Source organism: Anoplopoma fimbria, chromosome 13 (genome assembly GCF_027596085.1).
Source record: "Anoplopoma fimbria isolate UVic2021 breed Golden Eagle Sablefish chromosome 13, Afim_UVic_2022, whole genome shotgun sequence".
Lineage (NCBI taxonomy): Eukaryota > Metazoa > Chordata > Actinopteri > Perciformes > Anoplopomatidae > Anoplopoma > Anoplopoma fimbria.
In genome coordinates this window covers 22,026,840-22,049,580 of record NC_072461.1, presented here as the reverse complement: position 1 = coordinate 22,049,580, position 22,741 = coordinate 22,026,840, and the positions used below count along the sequence as shown (strand labels likewise).

The following is a 22,741-nucleotide window of genomic DNA, read 5'->3' as shown; positions in this document are numbered from 1 at the left end:
AATAAAATTATCCATTTTTTTTTAAATATGTAATTTATTAATCTTTCCAAATTCAACAAAACAGTATTAACAAGACAAAGAACAACGACAACAAAACACAATACAGTAAGATAATTGCAGACATCCCATTTTGAGAGCAACATAAAGTCCGTTCATATATTTAAATGACAGAACAGGCCTGTCGTGGTTAGGGGAACGCGTTCAAATGACTGCATTACTGAACTGTGTTGAGTTTTAATAAAAGAAAGGCAAGAATTATGTTAAAAATGGGAAACAGACCTATGTAGGTTGTAGACAAAAGTCTCAAACCAGACATATTTCTTAATTCTACTGCTATAACAATACTAGCAATAGTCATTTGAGTGTTAATCCAGCCTAAACAAGTGTATATTTTCCTCCACATTGATGAAAGTTTTGGTTTCAGGTAGCTGTGTACATGATAATCTGCTTTCACCGTTGCTGCCCAGGTCAGAAATCCCACAATGTGACCTAAATGACAACCATGCCACCACATTGAGAAACTAAAAGTCATGAACAAAGGGAAACGTTTGCACCTTATATAAACCAGTCTACGCAGCCACGAAGCTGTTGTGGCGTTCCATCGACGGGCGAGCTCTGACATACGGCTCGACGATTCAACGGTCCAGAAATCTCCATCGGATAGTCCGCTCCAGTCTGGGGAGTCTCCTGGTGAATGAACCCAAAAGCCAAACCCGGCTGCGTTATTGAGGCATTCACTGATCCTCCAGTGAGAATAATATTGGATCTTCAAAATCATCGCCAGACCCCAAACCCACAGGAAGCCATAGAGAGTGATTGAGTCGGAGGGATCATAGGTGTTCAGAAGATGGATAAGACAGAACCTTACAGACTCCAGCAGTAACACCTGCATCAATTTTAAGACGACTACACCCAGCGGATTAGGTGGAGGGTTGAGGTTGATCCCGGCCATTGAGGACACAAATCGGCTGTAGGAGCACAAAGGGCCTCCGAGCAGTGTGGTGAAATTGAGGATGTAGCTGATAAGAGGGAGAAGCGTCACAAATGCCTTTCTTTTGGATGAAGCATTGAATGTTAGATGAACTCGTTTCTCCTGAAGGTCCATGGACACTGAGGTGACTCTCTGAGTGAGCAGCATCAAAGAGGACACGGCCAAAAACAATCTGAAAGCGGAGGAGTTGTTCATTTGATTACAAAAGAATCCTTTTTTGTCAGAAAAAAATAAGAAATGTTTCAATATTTGTATATATTTCGTGTTTTTATCTAGAGCACGAAGCAAAATAGCATCCAGAAACTGTGAGTTAAAAGCTCGTCCTCATCAGTGGAAACAGCATTTGACAAAACGGACCCACCGTAAGGTCCATTTAGTAGCTGCTCTGGAGCTTTGCATCATATCAAAAAGTTGATTCTTGGAAACAGCAGCTTACAAAACGTCAACATGGCTGAGAAGTCAGAATCATGGAAAGCTTGAACATCTACAGTTCCAATGAGCAAACCAGCAAACAAACAGAAAAAGCTCCAGGACAGTTACTGTGGATCTTGAGGTGAGATTGTTTTGTCAAATATAAAGGCTGTTTTCCAGCCGGTGCAAAATAAATGATTTAATTCTAAAAGGAAACCGATGTCTTTGCTCTTTTCTACATCCACGGAAATAGTTATTGCTTTAATTGTGGACTTTAATTTTTTGACTTTGTTTATTATTTATTTTTAACTGTTTGCATATATTATATATCCAGAGGGTTCTCTTATTGGAATAATGTATGTAGCTCTCTGTAAAAGTCCAAGTTTGCATCTTAAAGGGCATGACAGTCTGTTTTTTATTATTTTTATTATTGTCAACAAACAAAACAATAAAACCAAAACCAACAATGTGGTAATCCTTCTCAGTAGTTTCAGAATGTCAGAGTTCATTTGTGGCTACTGAAGACATGACTCCTTAAAAATGGATCAAGGAATGACATTGTTTTTTAATTATTTTAAAGAAGAATGTATAGTTTGATTAAAGATGTGGGCACTTTAGCTTTCAACATTACCTAAACAGGAATGAGTATTGCATTTTTGTTTCCTTTAGTGAGTATTAACAGCAGCAGGACAATGTATGTGGGATTATTGAAAATACACTACAATGCCCATGTTCATTTTAACAAAGGAAAATATCACCTAGTTCAACAATATGGGTCATTGATGTGGGTTTTTGTGTTTCTGAGGGATTTTATTGGCTGTAAGAAATATATAGATTATCACCAGACTTACCCTACAAATACTAATTGATATCGGACACTCAGGAAAAGCGTGAATATGTTAGTTTAGATACTGAAGAATCTGATTTTAGATTAGTACCTGATGCTGACAGGCTCATGCAGGTAGTATTCCCTGTACTGTATGAGCAGGTGCCAGAAGGTTTGCCACAACATTTGGATACCAAACACCCAGGCGTGGACACAGCTGGGATCCACAGAGCACACGGTCAGAATAAAGACAAAGGTGGAGGTGAAGAGAAGCGAGCTGTAGACGCCCATTGTGACGACCGCCAGGACGCATCCTCCAACAGAAACAAACAGGTACCTGGAGACAGAAATCCATGTTGACAATCAGCCACTATGTTGATTATTGATTAAACGTTTAGGCTACTTTCTAAACAAACGAATATTTAACAATTTTCTTTAACGGACAAGTTCAAAATACAATCGGATAAATTAAGTGCTAACAAATAAATATATGAGATCACACAGATATACAAGTTTAAATAATTGTAAAAATCTTTCTTCAGTATTGTATACCTTGTTGACCTTCTGACTTATGTTCCAGTTGAACTGATTATTTAAATTTCATTTGATTTACAATTTCAACTTCATAAACCTTCTAAAATTTAAATACAAATGCTTATAAAGTATACAGAGAGTAAGGCACCAGGAATAACAATTACTTGACACATTGCTTTAAAAAGGTAGTTTAGCATATAATAAAAATCAATAGTTTTTTAATCACATACCTGTTTGTCAAGGACAGATATCTCCGTTTAGCAAGGAAAAAAAACAAAAATGCGAATGGAAGTGAAAAACATTGGTGCATTAGAAACTGATGTCGTTCCCAGAACCAGCTCATCAAACCCATATCTGAGTCTCCGGGTGAATATCACAGAGAGAGGAGAACAAAGCTGCTGATAGCAGACGGTTGCTGCTGATTGTCCTATTAAAGATGTCAAATGCCTGTTTTACCTGGACTGTCTTTACCATTCCACCCATGGCCTGCATTAAAGCAATCCCTTTTATTTACCATTGTCACACAGTACTGATAAAAGTTCAACATTTTGTTGAATCAGAGGCTTTTTATCAGGCCATATATTAGCAACTGTAGCAACCAAATCAAGAGGTCAAAGAATAGAAGAGAGGTAAAGGTCCAGCACCTGAGACATTATCTACCTCAAAGATGAACAGCAACCTTGTGACATTTGTTCTAAATCAACAGTTAAAGTAGTGTTACTGATACTAACTATATAGATACAGCGTGACAATGAGAAGAGATACAAATATGAGTGAGCTTTTCACCCAGATGAGCAAAGAAAACAAACCTTTAACAACAAAGGTAACATTTTCATTCTGACAAACCGGTTTGTCTCTGCCGGCTTTTTACTGGCAGACAGACAGTCAAAGTTGTTAATAATTTATTCAAATAGTGTCCCGGTTTTAACCAAATTACCCTGACTTTAACTAAGATGTCCAACAATGTTGAATTAAGAAAATTAAAAACAAAGGTACCACAAACTTTGTATGTTTCCCTACAGTGTTCTGACAGAGTATTTGTTATATACTTTTTGCAGTCTAAAAGCCACAGTTTGTAGGATTTTGTGGCATTTAGCAGTGTGTTTGCAGATTGCAACCAACTGAATAGCCCTCTGCTCACTCTTCCCTTTCCCAGGCTACGGTAACTTGAGACACCGAGTACAAAACCATAACAACAACACTTTAGGGTTAACGGAAGTCAGACAGCAGCTTGCGTTCCCAATGTTTTGCAATCTACAGCTCATGTTACTGCAGTTTCCCAAACCTGTTGAAGAACTACGATGGCCTTCAGTAACATAAAAACTCGAAAGGCTCTCGCTGGAGTTTGTCTGTTCTGGACTGATGTAGACTCTGTTGAAGAGTTCTCACTCTCTATTTAGATATTAGATTATTTAGATTACATTTAGATAAAACACAAGAATTCTAAGTTTCAAGTGATTAAACACTAACAAAACAAGCTATGGATATTAAATTTCACATCTGGTAATGTATTCCCCTAAATCCTACACATTGTGCCTTTTAAACTGTCTATAGCTAAAAGATGTTCCTGTTCTACTGAACCTTAGAAGTCTGATCTCATTTGACCCAACCTTGGAATTAAAAAAATAAAAAGATGAATAGACAGGGTGCAGTAGGCTGTTTTGTCCAGCATTCATTTAGATGTCAGCAGGTCTGACCAGTCAGGCGAAGCTATGTAAATGACATTGTATTATTAAGTGTATTATTATACTTGAACTAAAGATAGTTGATTTCAAACGTGTCTGATGTTCTTCGAGTATAAACTTGTTTTTGTTCCGATCCTAATGTCTGAATGGTGTTTGAATGCAGCTGCATCACAGTAATTGCCATCTGTAGATCAGGCGTCAGGTTACTGGCGGCCAGAACAAACTCCCACAGAGGAAGTGCATTTCCTGGGAGGAGAAAAGATGACTCAATAAAACAACAACTTTGCTTTTGTCAGGTTGCCTGTGCAGCTTTGAGCCCTTGAGTCACACAATGTGACTGACTAGTGATGGAACACCAGCACTGCACAATTCCTTATTTTATGATACGACTGAATTATTATACATATAACAGATGTTGATACGCAGGTCTTATTTACAGCAGTTTGATAGGTTTAACATCACTGTGATGGTCTAATATATTCTAAAACAAGATAAAAAAGAAATAAATCATGGTAGCAGCTTTGTGAGGCTATACTGAGGCACAGAATGCTAGTTGCTAAGTAGCACCAAAGATTAAGTACAACTGGGGAAGATGGGAATGTCTTTAGTTTTGCAGGTATTAACTCAAACCAAATTAAAATGTTGACCCATTGATGAAACTAAGTACATGAAAAAGGCAGAGGATCACCAGTGTAATTACGTCAACAAAACGGTTACAATATTTCATTAAAAACACAAATGTGAACCTCATGGTTGTGCTAGAGGAAATGACGTTGTGTTTCATCCTCTGGTTCCCAAGAATATGTGATTTCACGCTTGTGTTCAATCTCAGACATGTAAGCAGAAGTGTGAACATATCCTCTGTTACTAGTCTGGCCACATTTCTGCATGTCTCGGCTTGTTCTCAGTGAAGAGGGTGTATCTTTACTGCTGCTTATGGTTTGCTGTATAGTTCTCAATAAGTTTAGTCAATTTTTGTCTTGTTTTACCATCTTTTTTTAAGTTTAGTGGAGAGCAAAGTTCTCCAATTCGGTGTTGATTTTCGATGTGTCCTTGGGCAAGACACTTCAAGTTGCTTTGCCATCGGTGTGGACTGGATGTTGCATGAATGTTAGTTAGAGTCTGATGGTGGCACCTTGCATGGTAGCCTGTCATCAGTGTGTGAATGGGTGAATGATATGTAATATACTACTGATTGTAAGTCGCTTTGGATAAAAGCGTCTGCTAAATGACTGTAATGTAACTCATTGTTTATGTTTTTGTGTCTGTCTTAAGCTGTGCTACTGTGACAAATATTGCGATTCATTTAATGTAATATACCGTGGTCCAATTTAACCTCAAACATGGCACTTTAACTGAAGGTATAGATATCCAACAGCTTTCAAAACATGACGCATGTTTAGATCATCTGTATCTGTATCTCATTTCAATTCATGGCTTAACTGCTGCCACAAAACAAATTGCCACTCGATGAAAGCTACAACACTCTCAAATAGTCTCAGTAGGGTCACTGTTGTATTAACCATTTTTGACATGCTAAGTTTAGAAACAGAATCATTTTACCGTCCTAGAAATTGCTATAAATTGGATAGGTTTGATAAGTGAAATTATCTTCTTGCAAACAATATGGCTTTTGGTAGAGTGGTTTATTTAGATTATGGTAAGAATTGATTTCCATCTAAATCAACAAGAGGCCATTTTGAGCGCAATCCGGTCGTAAAATGGCTAGCTCATAGTACAAAAGTATTAGTATGTCACTGAGAGCCAGATTCACAGAGAAATCCTGTTTTGAACTGGTTATTATGAAGCCAACAAGAAAGCTGCTTTTTAAATTATGAATACCCCTTATCAGTTGGAGTATGTTTTAATTCACATATACTGAAACAGTTATTGCACCTTTTAAAATTGGAGATAAAGAATGGAAGGAAGAGATAAGAACTAGTTTGCATGACTCATCAGCAAGTAATCTGTGTAGTTTGTCCTTTTTACGATATTAAAACGACCTCAAGGTAAAAATCATTTATTCATACAGCCCAACATCATGAATCACACATTTGCCTCAAGGGGCTTTACAATCTGTACAGCATAAAGTTTGATAAAAGATATGTTTTTCATCTGACACTTCGCTGTTTGGTTTATAAAATAGGAATGAACAATATCTATCTACCTTAGTCACTTTATTGATCATAGGATAAATGTCCAGAAGGTCTGGATGCCATAGTGGACTGTCCCATGTCTTTCACCCTCTTGGCCACACACATTATCACAAGTCTCTCAGGGATTATTGTGGATTTTTGACATATTGACTTGCTCTTTGAAATATCACTTGAGTGATACTTTCCCTTTTCCTTTTTTTTTTTTTTTTTCCTCATCTTGGTAAGTGGGCAGTGAGAAAGTTCAGCAGCTGTTCTACCGGGGCTCGTCACTACGTCACGCAGCAGCTCTGCTCTGATTGGTCCGCTCTTGTGCAACTGTGCAGTTGTATAAACTCTGCAGTTTTTGAAGGAGTTGGCAGAGTCTCCTGCAGGGATCGCATCAGTCTCAGTGGGGGGAAAACTCTGCCGTGCAAGGGGAGGTTTTAAAAAAAACAAAACAAAGAAAAAGGGGAAAAAAATAAGGTTTCTCTAGTTTCTGCAGACTTGTCTTGAGAAGTGATTTAGAGATGCAGAGCTGCGCCAAGTCCTGGGGGATTTTCTTGGCCAAGTCGGTGAATCCCAGCGCACCATGCAGGCATCTGAGTGACAAGAGCCGCGTGGTTTGGAAACTTCAGTGCAGGATCCGAACCAGCGGTGCATCCTCCACAACAGCAGCCCGAGGTCTGAGGACGTCCGCAGCCGTCTCCTCCAGGCAGATCGAGAGGATATTACCCAGACACGATGATTTTGCAGAGAGGCACATTGGTCCAGGTGAGAGGGAGAAGAGAGAAATGCTGGATGCTCTGGGAGTCGAGGTAAGATCCACTGGAATAAACATCCCCCCACCACCACCTAATTATGCACAAAGCAGGCTTTTCTTTATCTATTAAGCTTAATTCCTCCCTGAAATATCTTGCTTTGAGCATTATATATATTGTTTTGCTTTAACAGCCAATGTTTGCACAATATTTATTAAAAAAAATGTTTATTTTTCCTCCACAGTCTCTCGAACAGTTGATCGACAACACAGTCCCGTCCTCCATCCGAATGCAGAGGAGTATGAAAATGGATGACCCAATCTGTAAGTTTACCTTTTTTTTTTTTTTTTTTTTTTTTTTTATTTAATTTTAATATATTGTATTATTCTATTAATACATCTTTATGTGACATTCTAATGCGGAAAGCCTCGACGCAATTGCGCAAAAAAAAAAAAAAAACAACCCCGATTTAAAATGCTAAATATCATCCAAAAAGCATGTTTAAAAAAACGGTGTATTTCTTGCATTGGTCTCCAGTTATTGTGCACAGAGAGGGTTTTGTTTTTTTTCTCCTCCACATTAAACAGTCAGTTGAATGAAGCCAAGTGGGAGGCTGGAATGTAGGTTGCGGCTCCATTGTGCTCCCCTGTTAAGTCTTCCTTTGAACATATTTGGAGTTGTTTTTGCGAAACTCGGCGAGCGGCACCAATTCCCTGTTGGGAAGCCCGATGCTCATAGGATGGCAACTGGAGTGTAAAGTTTAGCCTTCCAGTTCAATCTGGTTACAGCGTTCACATTACATCACAGCCGAGGGGGCTTCCTAATAAGGTGACTTGGGTATGTTTTGAATGGGGATGTGCCCTGGATGTGGGGTTTTTCTTTTTTCTTTTCTCCTATGCAACATGGGTGCATTTCATCACCACATACAGTTTGTTTTGGCTTATTTCTTCTTCTTCTTCTTCTAAAAAAAAAAAAAAAAAAGATCAACAAGAAGCACACGAGCTAGAGACTGATGATAAATTAAGCGTTTTTTTTCAGAGGGGATTTCCAGGGAACAATGAAAGGGATTTGGCAGTGAATTAAAGGGGAATTGGCTTCAGTAGCACAGATACGCCCTCTGTAAGCAGCAGCTTTTGTTTTCTGACTGTTGTGAAGCTTGTGGAATATGAATAATTGAGGAGTTGACTACAAGAATAATGTGGTTTCCAATTTCAAATATCTGCTTGGAGGGAGGCTTATGTTTATTAGTTGAACTGGGGCTGTTTATGTATGTATGCAGATGTGCAAAATGAAAAGAATGCACATCTGCATCTGGGCAGCATCTCAGCTATATTTAGAACATCTTTTCTCATATTATTATATCTCATGATATCCTGAATATATGCAATAGTCATTCAAAACAATCACATTGATGTTCAGTGTAATGAGTGGATTCCATAGTTATGGGTTACCTCATACAAAACTCTTTAAATATGGAAAACAAAGGCTTAGTGTGTTATACATTTCACATTTTATACCTTTTTAATCACAGTTTGCTTAGAATTTTGTAAAATAAAATATTAATAAGTGCTGCAACTAACCATTATTTTCATTATCGGTTAATCTGCTGAATGTTATCAGTTCATCATTTACTCTTTGGGGTACAAATGTAAAACATAGCATGTTTTGTCTGACTAATGCCCTAGAACTCAAAAGATATTTTAAATAATCACACAAGAAAATGAGAAGGTAGTAAACTTCATCAGCTAAGGGCTGAAACAAGGATATGTTTGGCCTTTTTTTTACCAGAAAAAATAACTTAAAGGATTGATCAATTTTCAAAATAGCCACAGATTCAATTTTATTTTGATTGACTGGTTGTTTCAGCTCTAAATATAATCATGTCACATTACAATACCACCTAAAATCATAAAGTACAGTATTGAGTTATAACACAGCCCTAGCATAGACTTTCTTACACATTCTATATAATGAAAGGTGTGCTGAGACACCTTATGAGTGATTGTGCACAATGAATAAATGCTGACATGACTATTGCATTACTCTGCAACCATATACTTGCGTCACTGACAGTAGAGATAATTTGCGCGAGATGGTCAGCTTTAACACACGAGATCCACTGGAAAATGGCACATTTATAAAATATTTTTTAAAATCACAATAAAATCATCAGGTACTGTGACTTTTTCATAGCACCTAGTCATTCTGAGCCACCCTGGTGTCAGCCCCTTCTCTGACTCTGTCAGGTTTCATAATGCAACAAGCCATGCTGAAGGAACAAACTGGAGGCAGTGCTGGTTTTCTGCTTGTTCAGCTTTGGAGGGCTTCAGTTTGCAAAGCCAGCAAGGGATTCTCTCTCCAACAATAGATCTCCTGGATGGTTCTGAATCAGGCTTTTTTTGCTTCCCTGTAGAAGTCCAGGACCATGGGAAAGCAGTCCTCCCTACTGAAACAAACTCACACACACAGAATACACACTAACAGCTCACCCTGAACCTGTTGATAATCCTTAATCACTACTTTTTATTTTATTTCTTTGTACCTAATTTAGCTGATTCACCACCTCCAGACTTAGCATGTGCATTGTTTAGAAGAAGCTGTAAATATCCACTTGTGTAATGGCTACAGTCCCTTTCACCACCAAAGACTTAGAGGTGTCTTTCTTCTCCCAAAAAAAAGGAGTAGTTAGGGCTCTCGGTTCAGACGGGCAGTATTGTCCATTCCTTGGAGTTGCTAGGCAGCCAGGAAGGCCAAAGGAATCTCAGAGGCTGGTTGTGCATTGGCTTCCTTACAGCACCGGAGAATGAGGCTAAATAACTGGCTATCGGTAAAGAAACCAATGGTGTAGTCTGTCTCTTAATGTTTGCTCCTGAGATAAAAAGAAATAAATCTATCTTTATTTTATTTTTATTAGTTAACCAGTCAGGTAAGCACATGAAAGAAACAATGCAGTTCTTCGGATTGTGTGGCAGATCTTGTTTTTAATTTGAATATTTATGCAAACTTTTTAAAAGGTGCAGTTTTTTTTATGTATAATCCTATATTAAAACCAATAGTATCTGAGATTTCTCAACTCACTACCAGATCAGGAATCATTATTTTTTTATATTGTTTTTAAAAATGTAACTAATATTCTACTGAAACACAGACTTTTCTAATTACATTAACGAAGACTCTGTATTTGTGGTTTAGGTTTGGATTATATTGTTAATGTCATCCAACCCTACCATGTTGTTTTATGCCCAATTGAGCAGAGACAAAAAATATAACTATAATCACAAATATCATATTTTACAGGTGAGAGTGATGTTCTGGACACTCTACAGAAGATTGCATCAAAAAACAAAGTATGGAGGTCCTACATCGGAATGGGCTACTACAACTGCATGGTACCACCGCCCATCCAACGTAATCTCCTGGAGAATTCAGGCTGGTGAGTGACTTCAGGTGACCCTCACTTAGAGGAAACCTTATGGAAATTTGAAAGCGCAGGGAGCTTGTTTCCTCTCCACACAGAAACCTAATGATATTTATTCTTGTGTGGTTACTCATTTAAAGCTTAATTGCTGTGCTGCAGAGCAACATACCCTTAATAGGAAGCCTTGTGCCTCGTGTGATCTGATGATTTGCTTCTCTTTTGCTTTCTGCTGAACCAAATTCTCTTTCTCATGCAAATCCAAATCAGCGATCCTTTCCCACGTTCTCTCCCAAATCCTGAAGTCGGGGGAGAAAGACTATGCATTCCACTGTTCTGTCTCAGTTCCTTGAATACCACCAACTTTTTGTTTTGGTCCTCGTGTCCAAACTTGCCTCGGTTGTTTCATTGTGTCCGTCTTGTCCTCAGGGTGACTCAGTACACACCCTACCAGCCCGAGGTCTCTCAAGGTCGGCTGGAGTCGCTTCTCAACTACCAGACCATGATCTGTGACATCACTGGCATGCCTATGGCCAACGCCTCCCTGCTCGACGAGGGAACGGCTGCTGCTGAGGCCATGCAGCTCTGCCACAGGTATGTACAAGCATGTGGAAAACGGTCTTATTACTACACTGTTGGGCTGTGCAATGGAATCAAATCATACGAAGTTAAGATAATAACTGTCACACTTCAGGAATAAGTTGCATCTTAGCCACAAGAAGACACTAAGCGACTGCATACATTTTCGACAAATAATTGTGTATATATGTGACCAGTTATTTGTTTTTACTCCTCACAGACAGAACAAAAGAAGAACCTTCTACATTGACCCACGCTGCCATCCCCAGACCATTGCTGTGGTGCAGACCAGAGCCAAGTATGTATTATACCCAAGCAATCAATGTATGTGCTCTATATAAAGAAATCAGTTGGTTGAACAAGAAAAACAAAACCAATGCATTGATAACCATTGAGCTACTCTTAAGTGGAACATTCTTTTTATGGTATTATATGGCACAAACAGCTTTTCTTTTTGAGATGATGCATCATTATATACCTATATTTGTTAGTAACCCTCTGATCTTTCACTGTCATGTTGCAGCTATATCGGGGTGAAGACGGTGCTGAAGCTTCCTCATGAGATGGACTTCAGCGGGAAAGACGTGAGCGGTGTGCTCTTCCAGTACCCAGACACTGATGGCAGGGTGGAAGATTTCACAGCTCTTGTGGACCGGGCGCACCAGGGAGGGGTAAGGGAGCTTAAACCACATAAACAAGTAAAAGCAGAACAAACCTGCTTTCAGGCGACTCTGCAAGTTTGTGTGATTACCTTATTTTAAAAGAAAGGCACAAAATCTTAAATTTGCAACCTTTTTTTTGTCTGGATCTGAATTTCATTCTCATGGTGTTTCAAGGTAGTGATACAGTACACATAGATTTTGCCCTTTTTACAGCAGCTCCGATTAAACCTTTATGCTGATGACACCGTAATATATTTACATTGAAGAACTGGCTTTGTACATCTTTAATGTAATGGGGGTTTCTGGTTCTCTCCCTGTCCAGGCTCTGGCTTGCTGTGCCACAGATCTGTTGGCCCTCTGTGTTCTGCGTCCTCCTGGGGAGTTTGGCGTTGATATCGCACTGGGCAGCTCCCAGAGGTTTGGGGTTCCTCTCTGCTACGGTGGGCCCCACGCTGCCTTCTTCGCTGTCAAAGACAGCCTGATCCGGATGATGCCTGGAAGAATGGTTGGAGTCACCAGGTGAGACACTCATCGGTCAAAATATTGTAGAACTAAGATTTTATTTTGTGAATTAAAATAATTGTCGAAACAATAAAACAAATAGAGGAAACTCAGTTTAAAACAAACATATATTTACATTTCAGGGATGCAGCTGGTAAGGAGGTTTATCGGCTTGCTTTGCAGACCAGAGAGCAGCACATTCGCAGAGACAAAGCAACCAGCAACATCTGCACTGCACAGGTACATTTTGTAAATTTTTATCATTTCCGAATTTCTGTCAATCAAGATTTTCTTTTTTTAAGTGTGCTATCTTTTGGGTAATTATGTGTTAATTGCTTGCTTTTCTTCAACCTCTGACTCCTAGGCTCTGCTGGCCAACATGGCTGCTATGTTTGCGCTGTATCATGGTCCTCAGGGACTGAAACACATTGCTGAGAGGACACACAATGCTGCTCTGATCCTTGCCGAAGGTAAATAGTTTTTTAGCGTAAAATTGAACTTTTATTGAAATCATCCCAAGGATAATCTTCTGGACATATAGTGCCCTCCTTGGATTTAACCATGTGCTTTTAATATTGATAGTGCCATTACTTTGTGGTGAGATTCATCTAACAACATAATGAATTCATGATCTAATGAAGGACTGGACAGAGATCAATATGTCCTCATTGCTACATCATGCATTGTGGGGAAACACAAAAATACATTCTTCCCATTTTATTATCCAGTTGTCATTTACATTATATATAAACAAACATATATTCAATTAGTTATTCATCTAACTTTCACTCTTTGTTTCAGGTCTGAAGAGAGCGGGACACCGGCTGCACAGTGAGATGTTCTTTGATACTCTGAAGATCAACTGTAGCGTGGCAGCCAAAGACATCCTTGAAAGAGCCGTGCAGAGGGAGATTAACCTGAGGGTTTACACTGAGGGAGTGGTAAGGATATCCTATTCTTGGAAAGCAGTGCACTGGTAGATTACCAACCGTTTAACAAGCTACAGGATATTAGTCATTGGAGTGAAACCTTTTCTTTAAACAGAAATTACAAGCAATCCTTTCATATTGATACAATGATACAATTACATGACACATCAACACAAACTGCAACATGATGACACGATCAAAATCACTGCAGCAACGTCCACGACTGCAGCAATACACAGGGCGTCACCATAACCAACAAACACATGGACAACATTACAATGAAATAAACAAGCGGTAACTTACTAACCACGAACCATTTAACCACATAAATAAACAAAGTAAGTGTTTTGTCAATTAATTAAAAATAAAAAATGTAAACGTTTTTTTCAATGATTTCTAACTTTAATATGCTTTTGTTTAAATCGTATTCAAGTTCAGATCTCTTAAACTATTCCATTCAGTGGATCTAATCCACAATCCTACCATAAAGTATAGAGAAATGGGTTTGGCTACTTATGGGTTTTTAGACATATTCCTCCAAGCTGTTGATGCAGCTGTTTTTTGTTTTTTCTTCTGAATTATACTGTATTTACCTACTTCAGTCACTCAATGCCAGATGAACATACAATATAAGATGGAGGCTTTAATATCAGAGGCATGCTGTTAAAAATGTTAACCTTATCTCTCTCTGTCAACAGTTGGGTGTCTCTCTGGATGAGATGGTGACTGAGAGGGACTTGGATGACTTGCTCTGGGTCTTTGGTTGTGAATCTTCAGCAGTACGTTGACTGTCATTCACTCATTTATATTTCATCTGTTGTTATTTAAAAGTAGCTATTCGTTTCTTCTGTGTCTTTGCTTCTGGGTTTCCATAGTGATTGCTATTTATAGAATTAGCTTTAACATAAAACTCCACCTGCTTTAATTTTAAATGCTCAATTTGCAGGAGCTGATCGCTGAGAAGATGGGTGAGCGAGTGAAGGGGATCATGGGAAGTCCTTTCAAGAGGACGAGCAAGTACCTGACGCACCAGGTCTTTAACAGGTCGGTATTCTCAGTTAAATTGCAAGCCTTAAGCACATAATGTAGCACTATACCAATGAAACGGAAATGCACAAACATTATACCACTTTTATGTCTTTATGACATGTTGGGCCATAAATATCAGTATCTGATTTTCCATATTTATTGTCCTGTGTCAAACACAGTTGCACTTGCCCCTGACATAAAATCACCACATTGCATAACTGAAGAAAATGTGTTGCTCAGACCTTTTTAGTACTAATTGGCTTAAAGGACACCCTGCTGCACTTGCTAATGGTTAGTTATTGTGTCATGAGGAACAGGTTGATTTGCTTCAAGTACCCTGTTTTGTTCATATGTTTGCATAATGAACAGTATGACTGTAACAGTCCAAAAACATGTACAATTTTAAACAAAAGTCATGTAATCAACCCCTTCTGGCAGCTGGTGTTAGTTTTTAGGCCCACTCAAAAATTCTTAAAGATCTAGCTTGATTTATTATTTAAAATAAAGGATGTGCTGTTCCTGAGAAAGCAAGAATTTAGCGTGTAACATTGTAAGCATTGTAAGAAATGATATCTGCAGTAGAAACTGGCCTCAGTGGGAACAAGGGCATCTCTCTTACCTGCTATATTTTGAGCTACTATCTTTATTAGTGCCATAAAGACAGTCTGGTATCAGGGCCTCAAATGTATTAAGTCCTCTCTTTTAACCTTTGACATGATCATTGTGAAATACTTGCTAAACTATTAGGCTGCTTAATAGTAGGACATTTGACAAGGCTTTTTTTTTTTCATCACTGAATTGGGCTCAATATGCCATCGGTTAATTCTAATTCTGTCTTCCTGGTTAATCATTAGTTATCACTCTGAGACCAACATTGTGCGGTACATGAAGCGCCTGGAGAACAAGGACATTTCCCTGGTGCACAGCATGATACCTCTGGTTAGTACTGCCTGATTTACTAAGACATTTAGATTTGCAAACAATTCCAATTCATACGAGTTATGTGATGGTAAAATGTTTTTTTTCTTTAGGGCTCCTGCACCATGAAGCTAAACAGCTCTTCAGAGCTCATGGTGAGTAATTCAAGAACAAATAAGATATATTCAGAACTACCATGAGTGGAGTTTGTCAGAAATTTCCCATGACATTATCCACTTACTTGGTGTATATTTGTATTTTTTTTATATATTTGTTGACATGTGACCGAAGTATGTTAACCACTAAATCCTCTCCACGACATCTGTGCAACTCCATCCTCTGAGAAAGGCCATTTTTCCATGGAATGAACTGTCAAGCTTAACCTGAAGTTGTTTTTGGAAAGTTGCAATCTTTTCCACTCACAGCTGTCATCTCTCTTCTTAAGCCAATCACCTGGAGGGAGTTTGCAAACATCCACCCCTTTGTGCCTCTGGATCAGGCTGATGGCTACCAGATGCTCTTCAAACAGCTGGAGAAGGACCTCTGTGAAGTGACGGGCTATGATCGTATCTCCTTCCAGCCAAATAGGTAAAACTCACCTTTTATGTTGCAGCCTATAACTGCATACACCAGCCCACCAACTCACCAAGCATTAGCCCCTGATGTCTAGCTCTGAAACACTTCTGTTTTTGGTTCACAGAAATAAAGTAAAGCTTAATTTAAATTTTCCTTTTTCCAGGAAGCCTTTCAGCTGCATTATTTACACATTTAAAGCATTTCATGTGGAAAACTTTCTCTTCTATAAATTATTTTAACCCCTGAAGTCATTCAGAATGACCTCATTAGATTTATGTGTTATTAATGGATTAATTATGTAGACAGTCAACTCTTCTCCTGTCCTTAAAACCTATAGCACATGGTTTAAATGATGCATGATTTAAAGATGTATATGTAAGTTTTTGCACATCCTGTTATCATTCTTTGATAAAATAGTGATTTTTCAGTTACCAGAACTTTGAGGGTAGAAAAGTAGAAGCCAGACCTTTTTTAGTTAAAGTAAAAAAAAAAAAAAAAAAAAAAATGAATTTCCCTTTTGTGTCTGGGACTTTGTAATTGGTTTTAGACTTTAGTCAGCATCCAGTAGTCAAATGCTTTCTATCACCGCTTTATCAGCAGCAGAGGGTTTATGAACAGCAAACTGGAGAGTCATGCAGCAAGCTACTCATCCCATCTTTCTCTCCCCTTTTGGTAACGTCGGTAAACTGGTCTTTGAACTGTGCTGAGGCAAGAATGTGGGTGGGTGTGTGTGTGTAGTACATGACCATGTGTTTTCCTTGTCTTCCAGTGGTGCTCAGGGAGAATACGCTGGCCTGGCGGCCATAAAAGCCTACCTGAACTCAAAGGGAGAGAATGCAAGAACTGTAAGTGTGGGGCCTAATTAGACTGCAGTCATACCAACAAATCTGTGTGAATTAGTGTGGAAGTTAATAGGACTTAATAACAGTTAAGGCTTTTATCTGATTTGCTGCTTAACACAAACTGGATTTTTTTTAAACTTCTGGTTTCAGATTATCTCCACTGCAAATTATCAAAGCAGAGGAATGTTATGAACAAGTGATTATTTCCAGCAAAATAGTTTGACAAATTATTTGCTTTCTTGGCAAGGGTTGATGAGAGGATACATAACACTGAATTAAACCAATGAATAGCTCGCACACTGCAGGGCTCAGACGTCCACTTATTTATTACACATAGGTGACATCTTGAGCAAAACTGCTCTTCATCAGAACGGAGCAGTTGTGCATCTGCTCACTTTCTGCTAAGCATCTGCCTACTTTGGATTGGATGTGAGTGGAGATCTGTCTGTCTTGCATATGAAACTACAGCTAGCCAGCAGCAGGTTACAAGTCACTGCTTCCATCCGAGATATAGTCTCACACATAACCCACAGTGAAAACTACAACCTCTTTGATCTGTACAAAAAAACACAGAAAAAAGCAGGCAATTACTTGTTAATAATGGTGCTTTAGACCTCTAAAGCTCACTAATTAACAAGGTATTTCTGGTGGTAGGAGGGTTTTGTCACCATTAAATCACCATAATCTGCTGACTGTAGCGTCACTTTTGATGCACGATCAATCCAATCAGTATTCCCCAGAATGTCGTATTACTTCATTTATTTATTACATCATTTGTATCACAATTTGCCTAAAGAGAGGATTAAGGGGGCCAAAGCATCCTGAAAGAGAAATGGAATTATATGAGGCCTCAGTTGCCATACAAAGCTCATTCAAAGTAAAACGTTCCTGTTTTTTGATGAGATTAAAGTGCCTCTAAAAGCAGAGCAATAATTTCATTGCTATTCTTAAAACGTATGCGCTGTAATTATTACCAAAGTAACCGTGCTGATATCTGATAGTGGTTTTATTACTAGTAGTTAGTTTTGATTCTGCGAACATTGATTATGCTGACATTGGTCAATAAAGTGCATGAGTGCACAAGCCACAGAGTGTAAGCCCTATCAGTCTGACTCATTGACAGTTTTACTGCTCGCAGGTTACCACGGCCCAGATTAACATGTTTCAGGTATTCTTGTTAGGAATTCCTTCAGTATCCTGAGGTGCTGATTGGCGGTAGCTGGAGGACAAGGCGAGATAAGAAACCCCCACAGATTAAAGAATGGCTGACTTGAGTATTTTCACCGTACTGTAAATCGTCCTTTGTTTTTTTTTTTTCAAAGACTCCCTCATGAGTACATCTAAGATAGTGGCCTGTTCACTTGAAACAGTCAAGGTCCAAACTAACAACCGTGTGCAAACAGAGGGGCTGAAAACGCTGTGATGTCGCTATAGGCTGCCTGCTGTCAAGGTTCCATATTTGGAGATTTTAAGACTTTGGGAACCGCACTCCCTGGTGCGACATGCCCTGCACTGTTTTCTCGGTCAGTCATTAGTCAGGGTTACCCAACCCACAAGTCCTTGTGACCCAGTTTCCCTGTATGAGTTGCAAAAGTGTCGCCCTAATAAGGTATAAAATCAATTAGTGACCTGCAGGCAGGTTACACATTAGTGCCAGTGGTGGGTGTTGGCCAGATATAAAGCTACAGCATCTACCAACACAGGATTAACCCTTATTAGTCCTGCTCTTTTTGAATAAATAAGTTATATTTTTCACATTTATCTACTGCATAAAAGTATTTATTAAGGTGAAACCATCACTTGTAAACTGTTTTTACTTTATATATTCCGGCTTTAAAATGACTTCTTCAGGTCTCCTTTCTGTACAAAGCAGCATTGTTGGAGCTAACTTGAGATGAATTGTAATAATCTTGATTTCTTATTAACTTAATATGAGGGTGTAATGTTGTGCTGATCTCAGATAATGAGAGGTCATCCTAAAGTCATATCCATAAAGATACTGCAATATCATTTGTCCAAAAGTTATTTTTACACACATTAAATAAGAGGAAGATTTTCCTCCTGGCTACGCGATTTTTCTCAGCGCTCTTGTGTTGCTACATTGATATTTTTCCTTTTTACCTCCAGGTCTGTCTGATCCCCAAGTCAGCCCACGGCACCAACCCAGCGAGCGCTCAGATGGCTGGCATGAAGGTTCAGGTGGTGGAGGTGGACAAGGACGGCAACATCGACATGGCACACCTCAAGGCGCTGGTGAGAGCCGCTCAGTGTTCATCCCACTGGTTTCACACATGAGGATCAAAGCTGCTGTATAAGGACCGTTGTAAAGTCTGAGGATGTCATAAGAGTGTTTATATCACCAAAGTTATCTCAGGTGGAGACTTCAAAATCTTCAACAGAAAAAAAGAAGCCATGTTTGAAAGACATAGATGCTAATGAGTTTCAGAATGTGATCTATTTTAAGAACTAGAACCATGTAAGTGACTAAAATTCTGGACATCTCAGGCACTGCTCCTTTTTTAATTTTTTTTAATATTTCAAACGTAATTTGTTTGTCTTTTATGACTTGTCCAACTTGACTTTAATACTGTAGTGCTACATTGCTGGAGAACCTCTTTATGAGTAGAGATATACACTATGAAAAATCTTTTTTTGTAAAGCAATAAGGGTCAATCTTCACATTTGGCGGTAACTGCTGGCCAGGATACAATTTTACATCTATGGTTTGGTAAAGCAGTCTTTAGCGTTAGAGTGTTCATTATCTCTGCGGCTTACAATAAGAGTTCATAAAAGACCATGGCAGCTTTGAATTAAAGTTAAAAAAAAAAAAATACAAATCACCAAGTGGTATTGATGTGATATATTTATCACAGCGCTGAAGTCCCGGGTCAAATTTGAATTTTAGTAATAATTTGATTGTCTCATGAATCCTGCCCTCTCTTCTAGGTGGATAAACACAAGGCGAGTCTGGCAGCCATGATGGTCACCTACCCTTCCACCTTTGGTGTGTTTGAGGAGCAGATCGGAGACGTATGTGAGCTTATTCACAAGAACGGAGGCCAGGTGTACCTGGATGGGGCCAACATGAACGCCCAGGTAAGAGAGGAAACTGCAGCGCAACATGAAAACATACTGTGAACGGTTACATGAAGGAGCTGAAGGCTAATAGGATAAAGGTTTATAGATGTGTGTTATCATGCTGTAAATAGTTAACCTTTGTTCTCTGTGATACACAGGTAATGTTTTTTACGCCAATATCACCTCCACAAATCAATGATAGATTTACAGACCCTGTCCCCACTGACTTGATAATGCATTGTCCTCTTTTACTGGTAATAGCCAGTCACATAACCCCCAAATAACTGGACAGATCAAATTTTAAGGATGAATCTGGGGTTACTTAAGATATTCAGATGATTCTCAATACGGTTACTTAAGAGTTTTGCATGTGCTTTGTGTTATTATTAACTAAAGGGGCATAGAACAATGAGTTATGCAAGATATAGACACTTAATACTCATGCTATACATGTAAATTAATGTTTTTATTAGAATTCTAAACGCTTGATAAAGCTACAGCTAAAGTATTCATTACTGGCTTTCATGTGAGAGATCTTAAACTAGGTAATGCCCTTATCTAGTTTATATTTGGATTAACTGTTGATTTAGATTATCTGTTGTACACTCATTTTGCTGCAAGCGCTTAGGTTTGACGTGCTGGCCTATATTGAATCAGTAAAGCCAAATTTTGGTAATAGTAGTAAAAGTAAAAATGGTGACAATTTTTCTTCCTTTCGCTGTTTTCCAGGTTGGTCTGTGTCGTCCTGGAGATTACGGCTCTGACGTGTCTCATCTCAACCTGCACAAAACCTTCTGTATTCCTCATGGTGGAGGAGGACCTGGCATGGGGCCAATTGGAGTGTAAGTCAGAATGGAGATCATGAGCCACGCTCACTGGTTGCAGTGGATAAATGTTAGAAATACGTTGCATTTAAGCTTCTGTTTTAAATGTACTGTAACCCTGAAGGAGATGTTATCTAGGTCAGTTGAGAGTTCATGCACACAGCTGCATGTTTATTCTGTAAAAAGAATAAGATGAATAGGAATAGTTTTATCAACTCGAGAAGGACTGTGTGTTCTCATGACCTTCTTTTACTTTTGTCTTCATCAGGAAGGCACACCTCGCCCCCTTCCTGCCGAGCCACCCTGTAGTTCCCATGCATGCAGTCAACATGGGCAGCTCGCTGGGCACCATCAGCGCCGCCCCCTGGGGCTCCAGCGCCATCCTGACAATCTCCTGGGCTTACATCAAGGTCGGCCCAGATAATCAATAATTGTGTTGTCTTGAGATGAACTGTTTCACAAACGCTGATACCAGAGAGCATGAAGGACACAAGACATACGAAAGTATTAGTAGAATTCTGAAGCAAAAGCAGAACAACCTGTAGTCTGAATTCAGTGCAGTTTAATCAGCTGAGAAAATGAAATTGTTTTGACTTTTATCCTACAAAGCATCTCAATTTTTTTTATTTGTTCTTCACGTTTATCCTCTAGAAAAACTAACTCAAAGGAGACAAGACATTTTCAGGCATTTAAACCTCATTTCTTAATGTTTTTATCACAAACAAGTGTTGTTAAAGTCCCCCTGGCTGTCATGTGAGTTTCATATTTGAGTCACATGAACTGAAATGGGAATTTGTGATAAACTGCTTGAGAAGGAATGTCAGGATGCTGTGTGAAGCTGAATGAGTGTTGTCATGAAATTTTATCAGGGTTTCTCAGGAAGAAGTGTTGCTAAACGACACAAGGTGCACTTTTGGGACATTAAGAGAAAGTTAATTCTGAATGTTCCTCACATGAATAATACAAATTATCAATATATCCAATGGAAGTTTTCCAATAACCCCGGCTAATATCATTCCTGCGTTCTGTGTGTAGATGATGGGATCCAAAGGACTTCTTCACGCTACAGAAGTGGCCATCCTCAATGCCAACTACATGGCCAAGAGGCTGGAAAGTCACTTTAAGATCCTCTTCAGAGGCAGGAAAGGTACGGCTGTTAAAATGATTTATTTCTACCAATGTATGTTGATGTACTCTCTACATTTCCAAAGATGTCTGCAATCAATTTTAAAAGATAAAAAAAGCTTATGGCAAAATTAAAATGCTCTGCTTGATGTTCTTGTGTTGTTCTGAACAGGTTTTGTAGCCCACGAGTTCATTCTGGATGTGAGGCCATTCAAGAAGACGGCCAATATTGAGGCTGTCGACGTGGCCAAGAGGCTGCAAGAAGATTAAATGATATACAGTACTGACCTCCTTAATTGTAATATAAAAAATGCTGTATATGCTGTAGTATTTTGTGGAAGCGCTCAGTAACCGTTGTTGCCTTTTTCCAGACATTGAATAAACAGGATTCTACATTTTCTTAATCTAAAATTATACAGAAACATAAACAATTTGAATAAGATTTTATTGGCTTATTGTTTTTTTTTTTTTTCTCCAGGTTTCCATGCACCCACCATGTCGTGGCCGGTGGCTGGTACCCTCATGATCGAACCCACAGAGTCTGAGGACAAGGCTGAGATGGACCGATACTGCGACGCCCTGCTCGGTATCCGACAGGAGATCGCAGACATCGAGGAGGGAAGGATGGACTCCCGCATCAACCCGCTCAAGGTACGCTAATGGGTTGATTACTCCATTTGTACGGTGTGGAATTATGCCTTACAGCAGCTTATATTAAGCTCTTCATGTGTGTTTGCAGATGGCTCCTCACTCTCTGGCCTGCATCTCATCCTCCAACTGGGACAGACCCTACTCCAGGGAGCACGCTGCTTTCCCCTTGGTGAGTGTCCTCATCCCTCTGACTTCATCACACAATCCCGACGTGAACTTTTCTGTAGCGCAAAAGGTGTTCGAGATCAGACATCAGTCATTATCTGTGATGC

At 39.0% G+C, this 22,741-nt stretch overlaps 2 protein-coding genes across 2 annotated transcripts; one reads left to right on the top strand and one right to left on the bottom strand.

Moving 5' to 3' along the window:
- Nucleotides 1-67: 67 nt before the first annotated feature.
- Nucleotides 68-3,114, bottom strand: mboat4 (membrane bound O-acyltransferase domain containing 4). Its single transcript, XM_054610165.1, has 3 exons — nucleotides 2,993-3,114; nucleotides 2,341-2,565; nucleotides 68-1,163 (listed from the first exon to the last, which is right to left on the bottom strand). Exons 1-3 carry the CDS (start codon nucleotides 3,112-3,114, stop codon nucleotides 215-217), a joined length of 1,296 nt encoding a protein of 431 aa, XP_054466140.1. The 3' UTR covers nucleotides 68-214.
- A 3,819-nt stretch (nucleotides 3,115-6,933) lies between these two features.
- On the top strand, nucleotides 6,934-22,088 carry gldc (glycine dehydrogenase (decarboxylating)). The gene is made up of 22 exons (XM_054610164.1): nucleotides 6,934-7,397; nucleotides 7,585-7,663; nucleotides 10,638-10,773; nucleotides 11,185-11,349; nucleotides 11,555-11,632; nucleotides 11,858-12,005; nucleotides 12,319-12,515; nucleotides 12,641-12,737; nucleotides 12,862-12,967; nucleotides 13,299-13,438; nucleotides 14,125-14,205; nucleotides 14,373-14,470; nucleotides 15,310-15,394; nucleotides 15,487-15,528; nucleotides 15,819-15,961; nucleotides 16,719-16,794; nucleotides 18,919-19,044; nucleotides 19,738-19,887; nucleotides 20,599-20,711; nucleotides 20,962-21,103; nucleotides 21,729-21,840; nucleotides 21,991-22,088. Exons 1-22 carry the CDS (start codon nucleotides 7,110-7,112, stop codon nucleotides 22,086-22,088), a joined length of 2,700 nt encoding a protein of 899 aa, XP_054466139.1. The 5' UTR covers nucleotides 6,934-7,109.
- The last annotated feature ends 653 nt before the right edge of the window (nucleotides 22,089-22,741 follow it).

Bases quoted from the DNA above. Each gene is read 5' to 3' on its own strand.
- mboat4 (XM_054610165.1), bottom strand. From the start codon at position 3,114: ATGGGTTTGATGAGCTGGTTCTGGGAACGACATCAGTTTCTAATGCAC. The intron at 2,566-2,992 runs GTATGTGATTAA...TTCTGTCTCCAG, and splicing joins TATCTGTCCTTGACAAACAG to GTACCTGTTTGTTTCTGTTG. The intron at 1,164-2,340 runs GTACTAATCTAA...CTCCGCTTTCAG, and splicing joins CATGAGCCTGTCAGCATCAG to ATTGTTTTTGGCCGTGTCCT.
- gldc (XM_054610164.1), top strand. From the start codon at position 7,110: ATGCAGAGCTGCGCCAAGTCCTGGGGGATTTTCTTGGCCAAGTCGGTG. The intron at 11,633-11,857 runs GTATGTATTATA...GTCATGTTGCAG, and splicing joins GTGGTGCAGACCAGAGCCAA to CTATATCGGGGTGAAGACGG. The intron at 15,529-15,818 runs GTGAGTAATTCA...TCTCTTCTTAAG, and splicing joins ACAGCTCTTCAGAGCTCATG to CCAATCACCTGGAGGGAGTT.